Source organism: Entelurus aequoreus, linkage group LG13, assembly GCF_033978785.1.
Source record: "Entelurus aequoreus isolate RoL-2023_Sb linkage group LG13, RoL_Eaeq_v1.1, whole genome shotgun sequence".
NCBI lineage: Eukaryota > Metazoa > Chordata > Actinopteri > Syngnathiformes > Syngnathidae > Entelurus > Entelurus aequoreus.
The window spans coordinates 35,666,778-35,687,305 of NC_084743.1; the positions used below are offsets into that span (position 1 = coordinate 35,666,778).

A 20,528-nucleotide genomic window follows, 5' to 3' on the forward strand; every position below is an offset into this window, starting at 1 on the left:
ACACATTTGACCATCACATCTTCACCACCCACACCACTCCACCCACTCCTTAAAACCTGTGCTTCCTGGCTTTTCTGGAGGCAAAGTCATTTATGATATCACTGTAAGAAATCTGATGGCCGACTTTGTTATTAATACTAATCACTGCCATGTACGAGTCTGACTCAGACACGTACATGCAAAAAAATAAAAAATAAGAATTTTTGTTAATTGCTTTTGGGGGCCCCCTGGTGGCCGCGGGGCCCTAAGCAAGCGCTTAGTACGCTTATGCCTTGGGGTGCAAGGACGGGAGTGGAAGAAGTGTCAAAAGATGGAGCTAACTGTTTTAATGACGTTCAGACATTACTTAAATCCATAACGGAGCAGCATCTCCTCGTACGGAAACAACAAGGCCTGTGTCTCGTGAAAAACTGTCCGACCGGAACTCTTTAATAACTAAAGTGCCTTGGGTGAATAATATAAACTCACTACACCGGTATGTTTTAGCGCTTTCATGGCGAGTTTACTGACAGATATAAGTAAGAACTTTACACTACTTTATATTAGAAATGGCAACAGCGGAGGATGAATGTCACATAACAAGAATATAGAGAAAAAGAAGAAGCTTATCTACTATGTCGTCGGTACGGACTACAAAGACAGACGAGCGCAATTTTTCAGGGTTTACGCAAATCCCAAATACAGATCAGCAGGTACCAGAAGGTAGGAAAAGTTGCTTTTGCATAATATTGCGAAACAAAACGCCAGATAATGTATTACCTTATACACACACCATAATAATACTCGTATGTTTAATGCGCCGACAATCCATCAAGCAATGCGGCTTTATAGCTTACCAAAGTCGTACTAAAACATGTTGATAGACTTTTGAGCGCCGTGTAATGTTCTATATTTTCAATGGAACATATAAAATGTTGGTGTTGTTTACTTGAGTGATATTGCCATCATACCTCTTACCACATATCTCTTATGTTTGACTGCCATCTACTGGTCATACATATCATTACACCATGTGCCAAATAAAATTGCTTCGAGGTCGGTGGGCAAAACCAGAATTATTCCGTACATTAGGCACACCGGGTTATTAGGCGCACTGTCGAGTTTTGAGGGGGAAAAAATGATTTTAAGTGCGCCTCATAGTCCGGAAGATACGGTACTGAAATTCTGAGTACAAACATATTTCCTGTGTTGGATATCTGGAATCAATTGGAAAAGTTGGATTAAAAATGGTTTGGCTTTGTTGTGATAATAATGTAAATGGATGTTTTTATTGTGCAGAAGAACAAGCATCAACATGTAAGAAACAAGCAGGGATAAACCGTCAGTCTGTTTATTACTGAAACATTTTATTTCCATTGTTGCAAGTCCAGCAGTGATGTCATCATCATGCACATATTAGCATGACTCATCAAATAAATACAAATATTGAAATGTCAGAAATACGAAAAGATATCCAAAGAGCTGGCATGTACATTAAGAAGGCGTCCATGTTGCATGTGATCCAACATGCGATGGAGGAAAGTAAGAAAACATTCATTGATTAGAAAATCAAAAACCTTTCAACTAAAAGTTCTTCTTTTGATGAAGATTGTTGCTCAAAGGCACCAAAGTAACCATTATTTTGAATAATGCTGACTTCAACGTTTTACACTTTTTCATACATTTTGACATACATCGTAAGTCAGTATGGGGAAAAACATGTCTTTTTATGAAACCAAAAAATGTTCTAACAAACAAAAAGTTTTGCTTGCCTTGTATTGTTTAGCGGCGACCCAGACAAAAATAAAAAATAAATAAAAATTAAAAAAGTTTGCAACTAAAAATAAAACAGTTTGTAACCACAAACATGATTTGTAACCAAAATTTTGGGTTTGGAAATATTTTGTTTTAATTTCAAATCTATTTTTTGTTTGCAAATATTTTTTGGGTTGTATAAAAAGACACATTCATCTCCATAAATCAGGGGTGTCCAAACTTTTTCCACCAACAGCCACATACTGAAAAGTCAAAGCATGGGGCCATTTTCAAAAAAACTAAAATGTCTGCTAAAAACAAACATTTATAGTTAAATACAAACAGGTGTGTCAGCTTTGTGTTATAAGTGACAAAGCGTAATAATACTTATTAATAATATTATTACAATTATTAATTATCAAACATTCTGCTTTTCTGCATTAAATTATGTCTTTTTTATTAAATTTATTTTCAACAATATGTGCGGGCCAACAAAACTTGAGCTGCCAGCCACACTTTGGACACTCCTGCTTTAAGTCAAACGTGTCCAAAATCTGGTACAAAAGTCGTACCAAATTTACCAGCGTGTAATCTGCAGGGGGGATGGGACAGTTTTAAGTGCCAAAATAGAAATGTGGCGTCAACAGCAGACCAGGCTAAAGTGATTTTTTTTTCATTTAAGATGGAAAAAAACAAAAAAAAAACAGTCTGCATTAGACCGTAATCAAGAACTCAATAAAAAGGAAAATATTCACACGTTATGAGAAAAAGTTGTTTGCTATGTAAAAATTCAAAAAATGGGTATGTATGTATAATCTAAATAATATATTTTCTACATTTTTTCAAACTTATTGTCTTATGTGATATTTATCAAATCTGGAAATACATTAATTTATTAAATCTTTATAATTGTGTATAATCTCAAATCAAAAAAACTATTTGATTTGAGGTTATTCAAAATTATAAATACATTTGACCAAAAAAAAAAATAATAATAATAATAATAATATATTGGCTTATTTAATATTTATGTAAGAAGGAAACATAAAAATGTATTAAAGTTTTAGATAGGGATTTTTCTTATTTATTTAGACAAAATGTATTGGGTTCTATTTTTATGTATGTACCTAGTGAAAAGACAATATTAGATTTAAGATCATCATATACAATTATAAAGGCCTTTTATATACTGTATGGATTTGGAGAATGTATTCATTCATTAAAGTTTCAGATGGGTAAAATAAATAGGAAGGCATTTTATTTTGTATGCACCTACAAAATATTTAAATAAAATATATTAGATGTGAGAAAAAAAAATACAATTAAAGGCCTTTAAATAAAAATAATAATAAAAAAAACTAAATCTCATGAGCTAGGAATTATTTAAATTTTTAAAAATAAAAATAACTTACAAAATAAATTTACCCCGCTCCCCCACACACACAAACATTGAAAATTAAATAAATACATTTTAGATGAAGGAAATAATAAATAAAAAATGTATTTAGAATGTTAAGTATATTTAACTGCTTGACTTACATTGTATTTGTTTTTTGTGTATTTTATCTAGGTTTTAGTCATTTTTATTGGCTGTAAAAAGTTTGGACAGTTTTATCTTAAATTGATGCTGGATTAAAAAAAAAACTTTTTCAAGAGTTTTTCTTTTTTTTTGTCCACAAAAATGGAAATATTTTACGCCAAATAAAGGTAGAAATGATTGACATCAGCAAGCCACACGTTGCCAAGCAGAATCCTACACGCGTATTTACAAAGTACTACTTAATTATTGGTGGTACACACAGGAGAATACTGCGTTTGCATCGTCACAATTAATTCACAGTTTTTAGTAAGCTAATACTTTGTACATGCCAGTCAACGTGTGTGAGTGTGTGTGTGTGTGTGTGTGTGTGTGTGTGTGTGCGTGTCTGTGTGTGTGTGTGTGTGTGTGTACTTGTGGTCTCGCCCAACTCTTAAGAAGAAAAAAAAGCTCCAAAATGTGTAAGCCATTGTTCCATTACAAAATAAGAATACAATAGTGTTTTGTTTCTTAATTAACTTAAAACTACTTCAAATAAACTACAAGAGTGATGCTTTTTTGTACATATATTTTCTAATGAAGTAATTGATTTGTACATTTGGTTGACGGGGTATGAACGTGTTCTATGTGACGTTGAAGATGAGCAAAGTTGTTAACTGTGGGAAGAAACATCAGAAGAACTGCTGCTGTTGCTGTTTGTCGTCTGAGCTCTCTTGATGTACAAATTTAATAATTTCATCTGCAAACAAACACAACACTTTCATATTTTTACTCCATCATTTCAATTCTTTTCTTCTTGTCTTTTCTAATGATTCATATTTTCTATCTGAACAAGGGAGATAAGTATTTGATCCCCTAATCAAACCCAAACATGGTGAACTATAAAAATACCTATACCTTTAAGAAAGTACTCCTACTATACACGCATTATGTGTTCAGTGGTTCACAAATGTTTTTTATGAAGTACTACCTCAGAAAACACTTGGCTCTCTAAGTACCAACATTAAAACACAGTAGCGTAATAGGCCTAAGTATTTATTAAAAACAAGGCAGAGGTTTTATTTAATAAGTATATTCTATATTTCTGGCCACTGTGACATTCACAGAGTTTAAACAGTAACACTGTGTTTGAATATAAATGGAGTGATAATGTGTATGTGTGTGTGTATGTGGTATGTGTACCACTAGTGGTACACATACCACAGTTTGAGAATCACTGATCCATACCATCATGGACTAGGCCAAAGATCTGACCTCAGGGATATGATTGTAGACCTGCACAAGACTGGAATGGAGTACAAGTTTGACAGTCAACACCTCAATGACTCACACAAGACCACAATGTGATGTGGTCACATGACAACAAAACACATCCTACAACAAACTACAAGTACTACTACAATACATGACTACAATTACTAATACTGCATAAAACTACTTGTAGACTACTGCAAGTACTACAACAACAACAATACTGCTAAAAGTACTGCAATAAACTACATGTTACGTCTTCGACGCATGGCTGCGATTGTTGTGTTCCCCTCCAACGCAGGAAACAAGCAGGAGTAGGTAAGATTAAAGTTTCTTTTTAATAAATTAAAGGCAGGACAAAAAATACAAAACTGAGGACGCTAGCAAGCGTGGAGCTAAACAAAACCAAAATGTCACCAAGGGTGAAAAAACGAGGAAAGCTAGACTGTACAAAATCACTACAGCGAGGAGAAAAAACAGGAGAACGTAACTGTTGCCTACAGCAAACATTGACCCAGCAACTACTGCTGGGTGACAGGAAACCATAAAGGGGAGTGATTAACCAAAACACCTGGTGGGAACACTAATTGCCAAACTAAGACAGGTGAGGAGAATCAGTACCCATGGAAACCAACAGTAAACAGGGAAAGAGGGTGCACCCAGGAAACAGACTAACACAGAAACATTACCTAAAAATACATCATGCCATGACCCGGGTAACGGATCATGACACTACAAGGACACAACTATAAGTACAACTACAAGAAACTAAAATACACTACTTAAGTACTAAAGTACCAAAATGTACAAGAACACTAGGACAAGTGCTACAAGGACCCTACTACAGACCACTACAATTCACTACTACAAGTACTACAACTACGAGTACACTACTACAAGAAAGTACAGCACTAAAGTACAAAAAACTAAAAGCACACTACTACTAACTACTACTACTACTCAGAGTACAATAACACTACTACTACTAGGAGTACACCACTACAAGAAACTACAATATACTACTACAAGTAATACAGTACAAAAAACTACAAGCACACTACTCCTACTAGGAGTACACCACTACAAGTATTACAACTGCAAGTACACCACTACAATAACTACAACTGCAAGGACACTACGACAAGTGCAACTACTACAAGCCACTACAATTCACAACTACACATACTACAACTACAAGTAAACTACTACAAGAAACAACAAGTACACTGATAGAAGTATTGAAGTACAAAAAACGAAAAACACACGACTACTACTACTACTAGGAGTATACTACTACAAGTACAGTACTACAACTACAAGAATGTACAATACACTACTACAAGTAATAAAACACAAGAAAGTTAGGGCACTATCCTCTTGTTCCCCTCTAGTGGTTTTTTACATGCTTGAAATTACGCATGTTTCTCATATTCGTATTTTCCCATCCATTCTGCGGACACGCCCACCTTCCGTACGTCAGACAAAAATGAAGGTGGGCTCATTAGTAATGAGGCGGACTTTGCCTTGATGCCTTTTTTTCAAGGTTGTGTTAAAATGATGGAACATGCAGTTTTACAAACGCTTGTGAATGCCATTGGTATCCATGGAAAAAGATACTACTTTAAATCTGAAAAGGATGTATTTATCCAGGCAGTGCTTGTCATGCGAACAAGTGCCGCCGTGGTGATGTAGTGTGTGTATGCACGCTACAACAGTTTTTTCTTCCTGGGTGTGAATAATAATCTGTAGATGAAGTTTCTTTACTTGTTATCATAACCACACTGATGCTATTTGTGATGTTAAGAGTTCTTGGAAGAGAGATGCTTAAAACGGAAAGCAGTTTGTCGCATGCGACAGGAACGGCCATAGTAGTAGTAAGAGTTCTGTTTCGTACAAATGTTTGTCAAGCTTTGACGCGTAAGAGGGGCTTAATAGGACAGCATGTGTGCGTGAGCTTCCGCAGATGAGCAAGACATTTTACTGTTAACAGTCAAAAAATCAATTGATAGACGCTACATTAAATATGTATTTCATATTAAATAGTCACATAGTTCAAAGATCACGGTACAGATGCATTAAACATCCATACAAATGCGGCCGATATATGTACGAGCCGGTTTCGCTGTGGTCACACTAACAAGACAACAATGTGGATTTTGATTTTTGATATTTAATTCAGAGTGGCATTAAGGTCCTTTTATCCTAGTCTCAATGGACCTTTCGAGGTGTCTCAATTGAAGCAATTAGAATAGATTTGATAGTTTTCTAGAAGTTTAATTTATCATTTCTTATGTGTGGTGTACACTGCATCCAAACTTCAAGTGCAATACAATATTTTCCCCTTCCAGGGGCGCTGGACTTATTACAGCCTCAGAGGCAGTAAAAACAAAAGTCCTTAAACCAATGGAAAAATACCTGAAAGGCCAAATCTGACAGGAAATTCCCAAATTTAAGTGTTGCTTAACCCAGAGTGCGCATCTTGTATTAAGGCGCGCACTGTCAGACCTAAGTCGGGTTTGAGAATGCTGCACAGCCAGAATCCACGCAGTTGAGCACCTTTGTTCACTTTAGCACATGGGAGAATAGGCCCCTGAATGCTGTCACTACTACTACTACTACTACTACTACTACTACTACTACAAGAAATGACAAAAACACTATATAAGCAATACTACTACATGAAACTGCAAGTATACTAGTAAAAGCACAACAGCTACAAGAAAATACAATACACTATTACAAGTACGACAACTGCAATACACTACAAGAAGTACTACAACTACACTACTAAATTACTGAAACAACAAGAAACTACCACTACAAGAAATTGCAAGTACATTACTAGAAGTACTACAGGTACAATACTACAAACACTATGACTACAATACACTACTACAAATACTACAACTACCAGTACACCAAAACAATAAACTACATCTACAAAGAACTATAAGTACACTACTACAAATACTACAGCTACAAGTGCACTACTACAAGTACTGCAACTACAAGAAACTACAAGTACACTACTACATGTAATACAGCTACAAGAAAATGTAAGTACAAGAAACCACAATTATACAAGTACAAGTAATACAACTACAAATACTATAACTTCAAGAAAACTATAAGAAACTATAACACTACTACACATACTGAAACTACAAGTACGCTACGAAAATCAGAATCTGATTCTGATTCTGAAAAGTAATCTAACTACAAGAAAATACATCTGCAAGGAACTTGTAAACTGCTACAAGTAGTACAACAACAAGAAACTGAAAGTACACTACTACAAGTAATACAAATACAAAAACTAAATTTACAAGGAACTACCAGTAGATTACTAGTACTACAAATACAATTACTAAAACTACAAGAAACATCTACAATGAGCTATAAGTAAACTACTACAAGTACTTCAACTACTGAAACTACAAGAAACTGCAAGTACACTACTACAAGTAATACAACTACAAAAAACTACAAGTATACTACTACAACTAAAAGTACTACAACAAGAAACTACGGTAAGTATTGCAAGTAAATTACTACAATACACTACAAGTACAGTACACAACTACAAGTACTACAAGTAATACAACTACAATAAACTTAATCTTCAAGAAACTAGAATTATACTACAACAAGTACTACGACAAGAAACAAAGTATTACAAGTACCGTATTTTTCGGATTATAAATCACAGCTTTTTTCATAGTTTGGCCGGGGTTGCGACATATACTCCGGAGCGATTTATGTGTGAAAATATTAACACATTACCGTAAAATATCAAATTATATTATTTATCTCATTCGCGTAAGAGACGAAGCAAATGTCAGCAATCGTCACACACACGTCAACCAATAAGAATTCGGCGGGGGCGGGTCATGGCAGAAGTGCATTGTGCGTCATGCCAGAAGTGCATTGTGCGTCATGGCAGAAGTGCATTGTGGGTCATGGAATGCTAACTGCTACTGCTACACAGCACACTGCTACAACATTGGCGGTAACTTATAAAAACTGAGAAGGGCTGAACAAAAATGGCACCGAAAAGGAAATCATATACTGCAGATGACAAGCCGGATGTAGTGACATATGCAGCAGAAAACGGTGATCAAGCAGCAGAAAGAAAGGGAGCGGCGCATACCAGGAGCGACAACGAGGAAGAAGATTTCATCGGATTTAGCGATCAGGAGTGACAGATTGTTTGGTAAACGTATAGCATGTTCTATATGTTATAGTTATTTGAATGACTCTTGCCATGATGTGTTGCGTTAACATACCAGGCACGTTCTCAGTTGGTTATTTGTGCATCATATGGCGTACACTTATTCAGTCTGTTGTTCACTATTCTTTATTTATTTTAAATTGCCTTTCAAATGTCTATTCTTGGTGTTGGCTTTTATCAAATACATTTCCCCCAAAAATGCGACTATACTCGAGTGCGACGTATATATGTTTTTTTCCTTTTTTATTATGCATTTTCGGCCGATGCGACGTATACTCCGGAGCGACTTATAATCTGAAAAATACGGTAAATTACTACAATACACTACAATAACAGTACACTACTACAAGTAATACAACTGCAACACACTACATCTACAAGAAACTACAAGTAAACTACTACAAGTACTACAACTACACTATTACAAGTACTGAAACTACAAGAAACTAAAAGTAAACGACTACTACTCCATTAAGTATCAAGTCACTTTTTGTATCGGGATCAAATACTTACTTTAATGAAATACTAATGAATGTAAAGTATTATCTTTCATTTTATGAATATGTGTATATTCTGTCAGTTACAGTAAATCTAGGATCAAATGTTTCATAAAATCATCAATTGGTTATTTTAAGAACAAAGTAAGACACATATGTTTTTCAGTTTGATACAAGAAGTGAAGAACATAGAAGAAAGTACAAGAAAGTGACCTGTGTAAAGTTGGCCCCCATTATCATTGCAAATATTAAAATAACACTGCAATTTGTTTGTGATGGTTAGCCGCTTAATGTTTCGTTTGTGCCGCTAAGGTTTTAAGTTATTCTAAAATAAATGTTCTGCCTAGTAATGTCATCCAGCGCCCCAAACTTGTCCCCAATTTTTTTGCTGAAAAAATATACAGTATGTCTAACTATTATAGTTTTGATGTTATTAACATCTGCGATGAGGTGGCGACTTGTCCAGGGTGTACCCCGCCTTCCGACCGATTGTAGCTGAGATAGGCTCCAGCGCCCCCCGCGACCCCGAAGGGAATAATCGGTAGAAAATGGATGGATGGATGGATTCATAGGTAGCCCCCCATCATGTCCCAATTGTTTGTGCGGAAAAAAATATCTGGCTGACTATTATAGTTTTAATGTTACAACAGTTAATTTTGTATCGTTATTCACCTCCATAGTGATGTGCGGATGGATGTTGACCTACAATATCTATCAATACCTCTAATACCAAAGCAAACTTTATGCTGGAAAATGTATTCTCAAATCAAGATATGCATACTTTGATAAATCAGTAATTTGAGGTCATGTATTTCATTTAACACAATAAATGCCTGTGAGAAAAAACTATTTTGGTCAAAATGTTTTTTCTCACAAGTGATGCTCTTTGTGGAACAGTCTACCTACCACAGTAAGGGAATCCTCCAGCTTTACTACATTCAAAAGTCAATTAAAGGCCTGGTTCAAAAGTAAACAGATAATGATGAAAGGCAATTTAATCAATGTCATAATATGAGCACTTAAACATCATTTACAGATCGGTATTTTTACATTTGACATTTTATTCACGCTGCGTGCAATTCACTATGGCACTTTATTCGGGCTGTATATGCAACACAGTATATCATGGCACTTTATTCGGACTATGTACAATGCAATCCATATACATTCCTTCTTTTTATTTTATTGTTTTGTTATTTTTAAAGTAATTACCTGTTTTTTTTTTTGGGTGGGGGGTGGGGTTGGGGCTTAACTCTCTCCTTTAAATTACCTGAATGTTACTGAGTCTGTGGTGATGATCCTGACTTTTCTCTGTTTTATGTGAATATTATTGTTGTTTGTATGTAAACACCAACCTTTCTGGGGACTACAGGCACAAATTACCCTTTGGCTAAAACCTGACATATTTACATAATTCATTAATATGTGCTGTCTCTATTTTAAATAAAGTATTCAATTTGAATAACAGGAACAAAGTGGAAAATAACAAAATCATTGAGAGCTTGTGTAAATGATATGCAGTTGGTGAAATTACTTTTTCCTCCGCCTGGGTATGCGTGTAATGCGTAAACACAAAAGACGATCTCTTAGTCAGTCTGTAGAGTAGGGATGTCATGGTATGAACATTTTTTAGCATGGTTATTGTGACCAAAATTATCACGTTATTGTTATAATCGCGGTAATTCTAAATGTGCTTAAAACTTTCAATAATTGCTGAAATCTTTTAACCAATTTTTATTTCAAAAACACAAACAACACATTCAAAATGTATATATGTACCTCAAGTAGAGAGTTGAATGTGCATATGAAAGCAACACAAGCATTACAAACGAAGTAATATGGTAGAAACAAAATAATAATAACATAGATAAATAAAAAACAATGTGAAAATTAAAAAGATGGCACCTTATTGACATAAGACATAACTGCACTTTTTGTCCAAATAGATAAAAATAGTGTTCATATATGAGGTCTAGTCTTACACATAGAACTGCACGATTATGGGCAAAATAATAATAATATATATATATATATATATATATATATATATATATATATATATATATATATATATATATATATATATATATATATATATATATATATATATATTTTTTTTTTAATCAATATTGAAATCACAATTATTAATTATGTTTGGTAAAACAGTGTTGGGGTGTGAATGCGATGCCATCATGTAATTTGTAATATCTAAAAAAAAATGCTCTAGATAAACGTTATCTATATATTTAAAGACAAATATTTGTGTTTTTGATCATTAATAGTTTTAGCGTATCAGCTTTTTTATTACATGCTGCCTTTATCTCTATTTTGACATTTTCATAGAGAGAGGCATTTTTGAAGTTATGTACACACATTTACATGTACTAATGTGTGTACATGTACATGCTATATCGGAACAGATCCATTAAGAGTTTGAGCAGAAATTTGTTGTATAAGTATCAATTATACACCATAAAACATTAACAAAATGCTATGTCACATGAATGGTTATTAAAGTAATTACTTTGTGGAATGAAAAAAACAAGTAATGTAAAAAAGATGGTGTCTACTTTGTGATATCAATATAAAACACAAAGCAGTTTGGCTAATGAAGATAAAGACAAATAAACAAGCTTTGTTTTTTTCCAACAACCATGTACATGTGCAACAGTTTGGCCAACAAAAATAAACAGGAGTGATCCAATACACAATCTTAGTGCCTCACCGACAACTCAGCCTGTGTTCAATTCGATAAAATGACAAAATATTTTAGTGAGTATTGACGTTATTGGAACACTGACAAATTTAGCAATTAAACAAACTAAAGACTTTATGAACCAGTTGTGGCAATGTTTTCGATATATCACCTGCTGTATGGTAGTCCTCAGTTACAGCAGCTGACGGAAGCAAGCTAGTTGCACGTTTAAAATTAAACCGCAAAATCAAATATTTTTCTCCTCCAACAACTTTGCGCTCTTAAACGCACACCGAGACTCCACGGAAGTAGAAGCGACTCAGAGGGAACATTTTCATTACATTAGTTTGTGATTGATACTCTTGTTGCGTTTCTCGACCTTAAACGTCCAGCAAATTTTCCTCAGAGTTGTGTTTTGCATTGTCTGCAAACAGCGGACCTCTCCCTCTCTACCCCCAATTAAACAAACGGGGCAAACATTATGGCAGTGTTATTTGAATATTTGCATTAATATGAGGGGCTATTTTCACACAGGTCCAGAGATGTGATAATGATGATGATAAAAAAACATGATTCAGTACCTTGCTGCCTGTCAGCTGTGCCAGGTGAGGTTTGAGGTCCTCACCAATTACAGAGTAGATCGCCACCAGACAAAACACACTGGCCTTGCGGACGCTGCTTTCTGTGTTGTCGTAGCCCTGCAAGTAGACAAAGTATTGATACTGTACAGTAGTATTGTCAGTATTAAGTAACAAAAACTATGCAGTATTACTTTCAGTGTTGACATAAGTATCGATACTGTGCAGGATTACTGTCACTATTGATACAAAACCTAAAACCAGTGAAGTTGGCACGTTGTGTAAATCGTAAGTAAAAACAGAATACAATGATTTGCAAAACCTTTTCAACTTATATTCAATTGGATACACTGCAATACAAGATACTTAACGTTGGAACTGGTAAACTTTTTTATTTTTTGCAAATATTAGCTTATTTAGAATTTGATGCCTCCAATATGTATCAAAAAAGCTGGCACAAGTGGCAAAAAGACTGAGAAAGTTAAGGAATGCTCATCAAACACTTATTTGTAACATCCCACAGGTGAACAGGCTAATTAGGAACAGGTGGGTGCCATGATTGGGTATAAATGCAGCTTCCATGAAATGCTCAGTCATTCAAAAACAAGGATGGGGCGAGGGTCACCACTTTGTGAACATATGCATGAGCATATTGTCGAACAGTTTAAGAACAACATATCTCAACAAGCTATTGCAAGGAATTTAGGGATTTCACCGTCTACGGTCCGTAATATCATTAAAAGTTTCAGAGAATCTGGAGAAATCACTGCACGTAAGGTCGAAAACCAACATTGAATGCCCGTAACCTTCGATCCCTCAGGCGGTACTGCATCAAAAAGCGACATCAGTGTGTAAAGGATATCACCACATGGGCTCAGGAACACTTCAGAAAACCACTGTCAGTAACTACAGTTCGTCGCTACATCTGTACGTGCAAGTTAAAACTCTACTATGCAAAGCGAAAGCCATTTATCAACAACATCTAGAAACGCTGCCGACTTTGCTGAGCCTGAGCTCATCTAAGATGGACTGATGCAAAGTACAAAACTGTTCTGTGGTCTGACGAGTCCACATTTCAAATTGTTTTTGGAAACTGTGGACGTTGTGTCCTACGGACCAAAGAGGAAAAGAACCATCCGGACTGTTATAGGTGCAAAGTTCAAAAGCCATCATCTGTGATGGTATGGGTGTATTAGTGCCCAAGGCATGGGTAACTTACACATCTGTGAAGGCACCATTAATGCTGAAAGGTACATACAGGTTTTGGAGCAACATATGTTGCCATCCAAGCAACGTCTTTTTCAAAGAGCTTTCAGCAAGACAATGCCAATCCACGTGTTACAACAGTGTTGTATTGGGTACTAAACTGGCCTGCCTGTAGTCCAGACCTGTCTCCCATTGAAAATGTGTGGCGCATTATGAAGAGTAAAATACGACAACGGAGACCCCGGACTGTTGAACAACTTAAGCTGTACATCAAGCAAGAGTGGGAAATAATTCCTCCTGAAAAGCTTCAAAAACTTGGTCTACTCAGTTCCCAAACGTTTACTGAGTGTTGTTAAAAGGAAAGGCCATGTCGCACGGTGGTAAAAATGCACGTGCCAACTTTTTTGCAATGTGTTGCCGCCAATAAATTCTAAGTTAATGATTATTTGCAAAAAAAAAACAAGTTTCTCAGTTCAGAATAGAATATGGCGACTTGTCCAGGGTGTATCCCGCCTTCTGCCCGAATACAGCTGAGATAGGCTCCAAAACCCCCCGCGACCCCAAAGGGGACAAGCGGTAGAGAATGGATGGATGGAGTTCAGAATAGAATAGATCTTTATTGTCATTGCACATTGTACAACAAAATTGCAAGTAAACTCATTTAGTGCAAATTCATAATGACACATAAAAAAACATAAGAACATGGTACTAAGATAAATAGATAAAAATAATACATAAACAACGAAAAATACCAAGCACACAGCTCACATGCACAGTCATTCTTTTTTATGCCTTGTGTTCAGCGACACTATTGCTCTCGAGTAGAAAGTGTTCTTGAAACTGTTTGTCTGGCATTTTGTTGTCCTGTATCTCCTGCCCGAGGGCAGCAGTTCAAAAAGTTTATGTCCGGGGTGAGATGGGTCCGTTATGATATTTTGGGCCTTTTTGAGCCCAAAATATTAAATATCTTGTCTTTGCAGTCTATTCAATTGAATATAAATTGAAAAGGATTTGCAAATCATTGTATTGTGTTTTTATTTACGAATTACACAACGTGCCAACTTCACTGGTTTTGTGTTTTGTACAAGTATCAATTCTGTGCAGGATTATCGTCAGTATTGTGTAAAAGTACATAGTTAAATGTAATTTATTATTCTGTAAATGTACAAAGCTGAATGTATTTTATTATGTTAAAGTACATTGTTAAATGTATTGTAGTTCTAATAATGTAAACATACATTATTATATGTATTAACAGTGTAAAAGTACATAGTTAAATGTAGTATAATAGTGTGATAGTATTAAATGTATTGTTATTATTGTGAAAAGTATTAATTGTATTATTAATTGTACAAAAGTACATATTACATGTATTATTAGTAAATGTAATAAATGTATTATTAATATAGTAAAAGTGTCAAACCTGCAGCAGACCAGGAATGATGTCAGCCAGCAGCTGCACTAGTGAGTCCTTGGTGATGCGTTCAATGACTTTAGTTTGCATCTTGATGGCAGCTAAGTTGATTGGATAATCAGCAGTTTGTACAATGGGACACAGAACTTTGATACATTGTTCAGGATGAATTGATCCTGCCAGCGTTGAAGACGCCTCCTCAGCCGCACGCACCACCTAAAGGATATACAGTATATGGAAATATCAATCATTGTACAGGAATTTTCGATTAACAAGTTGATATGATTATTGAACAAGGATACAACACAAAGTGTACCTTATTATTATTATTATTATTATTATGTACCTCTTTGTGAGAATCTTTGTGCGCCTCCAAGGTCTTCATGATTGTTAGTTCTGCATAATTCTTGAAGCGGGCCGGCTGATTCCGTAATATTTCTTTCAACACACGCAGCGCCAAGGCTCGGATTGTGTGCTGACAGAAGCATTGAGCAACATCAACAACATTGAATGTATAAATAAACGTGTGTGTGCTACTTGTGTATTTGTATGCTACGTGTACTCGCTACATGTACGTGTACGCTATATGTACATGTGTGCTACATGTTCGTGTATGCTACATGTAAATGTGCGTTACATGTACGTGCTGAGTTAGCTTACATCTTTATCTCCCAGTGTTTCAAGCAGGAGGAGGAGGACGGTTTTGAAATGTTCATCCCACACAGCCAGGCTATTGTCTTTCGTGATCTTCAGTAGCTCCACCAAGGCACCCTTACGTTCATCAGAGCGCTCATTGTGATTGGACAGCTCCTTCAGCAGGTCAGCAACCAGGTCTGAATGGTCCTGACCAACTGTCCAACAAGACATAATTACATTTAAAAACTGTCTTAAAACTTCTATCATATTCTCCTAAGTCTGGATGCATTATATATTCAAATGTGTTTCATTTCATGTACTCATCAATTATAAAAATGTGTTCCTTACCTTCATTTGAATGTTTTGTTCATAATAAATATATATAAAATGTTCTGTTTTCAAAGTAATATAACATATACTTTAGACACTCCTGGTCTATACATACATGATATAATCAAATCACTGTTTTTGTTGTGTCTATGATTGTACTAATGTGCCTGTAAAGTTAAATACACGTTACATTAGTAACACGCTATATTTTAATCTTCTGCAGGACAGGGTCAAAGGTCAAAAGAGCAAAAGAAAGAGCATGAGTGAAAAAATGCAAAAGGATGTAAGGAATTAGAATAAGATCAGGTAGTCAGAAAACGACGGAATGTTTACCAGGAAATCTCCTGGCGTTTTCAGCACTTTCCTTACGAGGGCCTAAAGAGGAGAGATCAAGATGGAGGATGGAACATGCTGACATTTGACATATACCAATATCTCCAAACCAACTGTCTTCTCATTGAGGAAATATGACCTGATGATGAAAGACAAATGGTTTGGAGCACACTTACAAACTGCTGATGTATTGATTATACGACATACTAGCCAACAATCAACATGGTTTACAATGACTGGAAGGATGATATCAAATCGTTGTCGTATTACCGACAATGTCAATGCAACGCAACACAATGAAGAAATCCGTCATGCTTTTTGATAAGAGCGTCCCGATACAACTTTTTCACTTCCAATACGATACCAGTATTGGATACTTGACTATTGTCCAATAACAATCAGTTCGATACAATATCAGCACGAGTCCTTGGGCATAATTTATTATTTTGTACTTTGGAATGTTAGAAAAGGTTTGATTAAGTAAAATAGAACACTGGTAGGCATGATAAATAGACCTATTTATTATTAACAATCTAGAATGGACTTATGATACATTTACGTCAAAGTAAAGTGGCGACACCTACTATTTATCTACTATTCATGATGTTAAACTCATGACACAGTAAATTAAATGATGGGGACGCAATTGTTATTGGATACTTTTCAATACGCTTCTGCCTTGGAGACTTTGTATGTGTAAGTAATATGCAACTTTAATTATTTTATTGACAAATGTGCTGATTTAGACTGAAATGTTGTTAAATTAAGGATACTTAATTGCTTAGATTGAGTGCAGTTGTGTAGCTGCTAGCTCCTGGTAACCTACAGCCTACCATGTTTACTTTTTGTGAATGACGACTAAAATACAAGGAAAGACCAACCTTGTGGCTTATTGGAGGGCATTTAGATGTTAACTGGTTGTCCAGCTTTGCACAAGTAAACACGCTGCACGACTGCTCATATTGGACATTTTACATGCAAACTGAAACAATCACAATGTTCTTTTCCAGATATCAGCCAAGTATCACATCATATCACCCCTACATTGTGCACCAATTTAGGATTTAATCAATTTAAAATGGCACTTTTTAACATTTAAGTAATTTCCTGCTGACATAATGTTACACAGTATATCAAAACGTCCTCAAATTACTTCTGGCACTATAGAGTCCTTCCAGAATTTTCTAGGCTTTTTTGTGATTGTTGGGGCCTAAAACGCCAGAATTTGCAGCAGTTTTTTCATAAAGTTGCGATGTTTTAAGGTTGTTGTTTTAAAAAAAAACTTTGAATCAACTTGTTAATTTATGATTTATAATTTTTGCAGCAAAAATTTTAAACAAATACTGTATTTATGTTTTACTCGTTTTATACCACACAGACTTAAAAGTAGACACTAGATGGGACGGCGTGGCGAAGTTGGTAGAGTGGCTGTGCCAGCAATCGGAGGGTTGCTGGTTACTGGGGTTTAATCCCCACCTTCTACCATCCTAGTCACGTCCGTTGTGTCCTTGGGCAAGACACTTCACCCTTGCTCCTGATGGCTGCTGGTTAGCGCCTTGCATAGCAGCTCCCGCCATCAGTGTGTGAATGTGTGAATGTGGAAATACTGTCAAAGCGCTTTAAATACCTTGAAGGTAGAAAAGCGCTATACAAGTATAACCCATTTATCATTATCATTTAAAAGCACATACTCAGAGCTCATTATAAAATGACTACCGGTATATTGTTTTAATACATTATAACTAATAACATTAATGATTATAATTATAGAAATAAATACCACCAAAGGCTTCTTTATTGCCCGCTATCTGCTCTGTTGTACACAAGTTGCAGACATTCTCTGTGTATATTTTACACTTGTTAAGTGTTTTTCCATCTTAAACACACATTTACCCCTGCACATTAAGAGCATTTGCGAACTGTTGAGAGCCATCTATAGCAGTGGTCCCCAACCGGTACCGGTCCGTGGACCGATTGGTATCGGGCCGCGGCCGCACAAGAAGTTAAAAAAAAAAAATTAAAAAAAAAAAAAAAAATTAAATTAAATCAACATTAAAAACACAATATATACTATATATATATCAATATAAATCAATACAGTCTGCAGGGATACAGTCCGTAAGCACACATGATTGTATTTCTTTATGACAAAAAAAAATAAAAAACATTTTTTTACTACCCCCCCACCCCCCCACCCCCCCGGTCCGTGGGACTAATTTTCAAGCATTGACCGGTCCGCAAGTACAAAAAGGTTGGGGACCACTGATCTATAGCTCTAATTTTTTGGGTAAATGAAACGATGACAGATTATCATCACATTTCTCTTTGCTAGGTCAGTACTGCAAATGAAAATATGTTTTTATTGGTTTTATCTTGAATAAATAAATGTTATATAAATACATGTAAAATAGTGAGTAAATATTTATGTAATACATTAACAAGAAGGCTCAGCGCCGTGACATGGAAAGTACGGTCTAACGTGCGCTGGAGGACTACAATTGTGCCGTTTGATCAGCAAAGAGTTGATACTGTATATTGTCACATGTTGTTGTTCGTGCTTCTTCTACACAAGAAATAAACTTAAGTTTTCATGAGACCGTTGATATGCGAGTTTGAGTGCTGCTCAAAGAAAAATTTGATTGATGAAAATGTTGATTGTTCAAAATGTGCGGGGAAGTTGTGGGCTTTTGATACAATTGCAAGGCTGTGCATAATTCGCAAGAGTTTGTTGAATTTGTTTTAATTGGCACGATTGACATTGTGAATTTCTGAAAGGACTGATCATGACTATAGAAATGTCATAGCACGGGCAACAGTAGTTATAGTTTTACATTATGAATGAAAAAAAATAATCTCATGCACTCACAGTCACGGAACTGTTCCACGTCATCATCAAACACTGCCTCCTTCAGGGCGCTCTTGTTGTAGGTGCAGATGGTTTCTCCGTGGCCGTAAGGAGCAAATTCCCGACTCCTGGGCCCGGAAAATGAGCGTGGTGACGGTGTGTTGAGCAACGACGTCTTGTTGTCCAAGGCAGTGCGACCCACTTCCTGTGCATCTGATCCCGGGCGAGCATCAGAAGCAGGACTAGACGATATTCCTTCTCTCCCCGCCTAGAACACAACACTTGATGCTTCATGTCTACAAACGTTGTTTCTTCAGGGCTTTTAATGGATGACAGCTTGTGGCTGTGTCACCTTGACAACGCGCCTGCTCACAATGATGCTATGTTTTTGTTTACTGATTAGACACAATAAGCATTTCCTGTCCCTTACTTGAAGTGAACCGCGAAGGGAATGGGTACGCCTCTGTATTGGTTGTTTCATGAAGTTTGGTTCTTTTACGAATTTATTATGGGTCTACTGAAATTGTGACCAAATCTGCTGGGTCAAAAGTATACATACTGCAATGTTAATATTTGGTTACATGTCCCTCAACAAGTTTCACTGCAATAAGGCGCTTTTTGTAGCCATCCACAAGCTTCTGGTTGAATTTTTGACCACTCCCCTTGACAAAATTGGTGCAGTTCTGCTAAATTTGTTGGTTTTCTGACATGGACTTGTTTCGTCAGCATTGTTCACACGTTTAAGTCAGGACTTTGGGAAGGCCATTCTAAAACCTTAATTCTAGCCTGATTTAGTCATTCCTTTACCACTTTTGACGTGTGTTTGGGCTCATTGTCCTGTTGGAACAACCAACTGCGCCCAAGACCCAACCTCCGGACTGATGATTTTAGGTTGTCCTGAAGAATTTGGAGGTAATCCTCCTTTTTCATTGTCCCATTTACTCTCTGTAAAGCACCGGTTCCATTGGCAGCAAAACCGGCCAAGAGCATAATACTACCACCACCATGCTTGACGGTAGGTTGGTGTTCCTGGGATTAAAGGCCTCACCTTTTCTCCTTTAAACCAATTGCTGGGTATTGTGGCCAAACAGCTCAATTTTTGTTTGGAGGAAAATTCTTTATATATATATATATATATATATATATATATATATATATATATATATATATATATATATACATACATACACACACTTTACATGCAGTCAGCAAGCGACCCCCGGCCAAAAAAAAAATTTGGA

General features: G+C 35.9%; 1 protein-coding gene across 1 annotated transcript in view; it reads right to left on the bottom strand.

Moving 5' to 3' along the window:
* Positions 1-1,324: 1,324 nt before the first annotated feature.
* The window catches only part of LOC133663358 (CLIP-associating protein 1-like), a 47,085-nt gene continuing 27,881 nt past the window's right edge, over positions 1,325-20,528 (bottom strand). The window contains exons 14-20 of the mRNA XM_062067774.1: positions 19,309-19,555; positions 16,443-16,484; positions 15,804-15,994; positions 15,490-15,618; positions 15,153-15,359; positions 12,527-12,643; positions 1,325-4,010 (exon numbers count right to left, since the gene is read on the bottom strand). Coding sequence (XP_061923758.1) covers positions 3,924-4,010; positions 12,527-12,643; positions 15,153-15,359; positions 15,490-15,618; positions 15,804-15,994; positions 16,443-16,484; positions 19,309-19,555 — 1,020 coding nt within the window. The 3' untranslated portion in view covers positions 1,325-3,923. The remainder of the gene's footprint in view (positions 4,011-12,526; positions 12,644-15,152; positions 15,360-15,489; positions 15,619-15,803; positions 15,995-16,442; positions 16,485-19,308; positions 19,556-20,528) is intronic.